General features: G+C 49.6%; 1 gene segment (V, D, J or C); it reads left to right on the forward strand.

Annotated features, from left to right (window-relative positions):
* Nucleotides 1-1,179: 1,179 nt before the first annotated feature.
* Nucleotides 1,180-1,707, forward strand: LOC127548916 (immunoglobulin lambda variable 4-3-like). The segment is given in 2 exon segments: nt 1,180-1,268; nt 1,389-1,707. Coding segments are annotated over 2 exon segments (408 nt in total).
* Nucleotides 1,708-2,289: the final 582 nt, after the last annotated feature.

A 2,289-nucleotide genomic window follows, 5' to 3' on the forward strand; every position in this document is an offset into this window, starting at 1 on the left:
AGGGACTGACTTTTGTAATGAAGTGGGAAGGCTTGAGATATGAAAAGAATCTCTTGTTCTCTGCTCTTAAATATTGTCTTCCCCCTTCCAGAATGGAAGCTCCTTTGGTAGCAGGGACTGGCTGTGTATGACCGAATCCTGTCCTATACTGTTTGACATAAACCAGAGACTTAAGGTATACATCCCCACTTGTCCCATTCTCTAGAACAAAGACATTCCTGAGTAATTAACACACGTGCAGTGCATAATCGGTCTAAGTAACCCAATGGGATAAGCTTGCTATTGATAAATAAAGTGGACTTGGATTCCTACCTTCATCTTTCCTCCTGAGTCTTCCCTCAATCCTTGCCTATGACAGAATTCCAGCCAGTTGGGGAGTTCCCCCGGGACCAGAGAGAAACCTGACAGAATGTGGGGAAAGATGCCGAAAGGGCTGGATCGGCCAGAAGAAAACGGCCAATGTCTTTCAGGGACTATAGGCCCAGAGGGAGCAGAAGGGCCCTGACTTGGCCACATCCAAAGAACCTATTTAATGTGTTTGTTATAAGGGGCATCCATGATGTTTTGCTTTTTTAAGATTAAAGGAAGACAGTGTTGGTGAGGAGCAGGTCTGTCCTCCAATCTGCAGGTTACTCTTTACAATCTAAAAAGTGATGGAGCTTTTACCCAACCCCTAGATGTCCTCATGGGAGCACATGTGACTGGAGAGCAATGGAACAGAAATCCTAGAAGCAAATCTTTGTCTGAAAATGACCCAAGTTTACATCGACTATTACAATCAATCTCTCTCTCTCTCTCTCTCTCTCTCTCTCTCTCTCTCTCTCTCTCTCTCTCTCTCACACACACACACACACACACACACACACACACACACACACACACCCAAGGCTGTCCTCTCTTGCACTAATCCTATCCCTTGTCCTATGCACAGATGCCCCTTTGTAGGACTGGTGAGCAACAAGCAGGAGTCTCCCGGTCTCCAGCTGGGCTGGAACAAGGGCTTCAAAAGCTGCATCCCCTCCCCCTGAAATACAGGACTTCCCCGAAGGACAAAAGATTTAGGGCCAGGGCTGCTTAAGAAGCCCAGATTTGCATCCAGCTTCTACCCCCCCCCCCCCCCCAGCCCATCACAGGCTCCCAGGGAGAGGATAAGAGGGGCCTGGCAGAGCCCGGACCCAGATGGTTCTCTCTGGGGAGCAGAGCTCTTGGGGTCCCCTGCACCATGGCCTGGCCTCTCGCCTGCCTCCTCCTGCTCACCTGCTGCTCAGGTCAGGGCTGACCCTGCTTGTCCTGCTCCCTCCCTCTGTCCTGGGTTCTCTGCTGAGGATCTCCAAGCACCTCCCCCCTCTCTCCTAAGCTAGGCCATTAATGTCTGTCTGTGTTTCCAGGTTCCTTCTCCCAGCCTGTGCTGATTCATTCTCCATGTCTGTGTCCCTGGGAGCCACGGCCAGACTCTCCTGCACCCTCAGCAGTCAGTACAACACCTACACAATTCATTGGTACCAGCAGAGCCCAGGAAAAGCCACTCAGTATCTCATGTATGTCAACAGTGGTGGAAGTGTAGGCAAGGGCGAGGGGATCTCCGACCACTTCTCGGGCTCCGGCTCTGGGGCCAATCGCTACTTGTCCATCAGCAGCCTCCAGCCTGAGGATGAAGCCCATTACTACTGTGGGACAGGTTATTATATTGGTAATAGCTTTGGTTAACACAGTGCTACATTCAGTGAGGAAGTGGGACAAAAACCTCCCCCTGCCAGCCCAGCCCCAGCTTCATACTTGATCCAAGCTTCTGGCACAGCACAAGCTGCCAAGGCACTAGTAGCTCTCTCTTTCTCTCTGCTTCTTCCTCTCTCCCAGTTTTTCTTCTTTTTCTTTCTGCCTCTACCTCTACATCTATGCCTGATAGTCTGCCCCTCTCTCCAATTTCCCCTGCTTCTCTCTCCTTCTTTCTCTCTCTCTCCCTGCCTCTGTCACTCTCTTTCTCTTTCTGTCTCTCTCTCACAGACTTACACACTAACAACACACTTGCCTCTCTGTGAAAAAAAATGTGTGCAGCTATTTTTTGCACCATTGGGGGCTTGGTGCAGGCTCCCGATTTTATCTAGGAGAGTTGTAGAAAGATTTCCTCAGCTTCAATGGATTCGGGGTCCTCAAACTTTTTAAACAGGGGGTCAGTTCACTGTCCCTCAGACTGTTGGAGGACCAGACTATAGTAAAAACAAAAACTTTGTTTTGTGGGCCTTTAAATAAAGAAACTTCATAGCTCTGGGTGAGGGGGATAAATGTTCT

This window comes from Antechinus flavipes, chromosome 1 (genome assembly GCF_016432865.1).
Source record: "Antechinus flavipes isolate AdamAnt ecotype Samford, QLD, Australia chromosome 1, AdamAnt_v2, whole genome shotgun sequence".
Taxonomy (NCBI): Eukaryota; Metazoa; Chordata; class Mammalia; order Dasyuromorphia; family Dasyuridae; genus Antechinus; species Antechinus flavipes.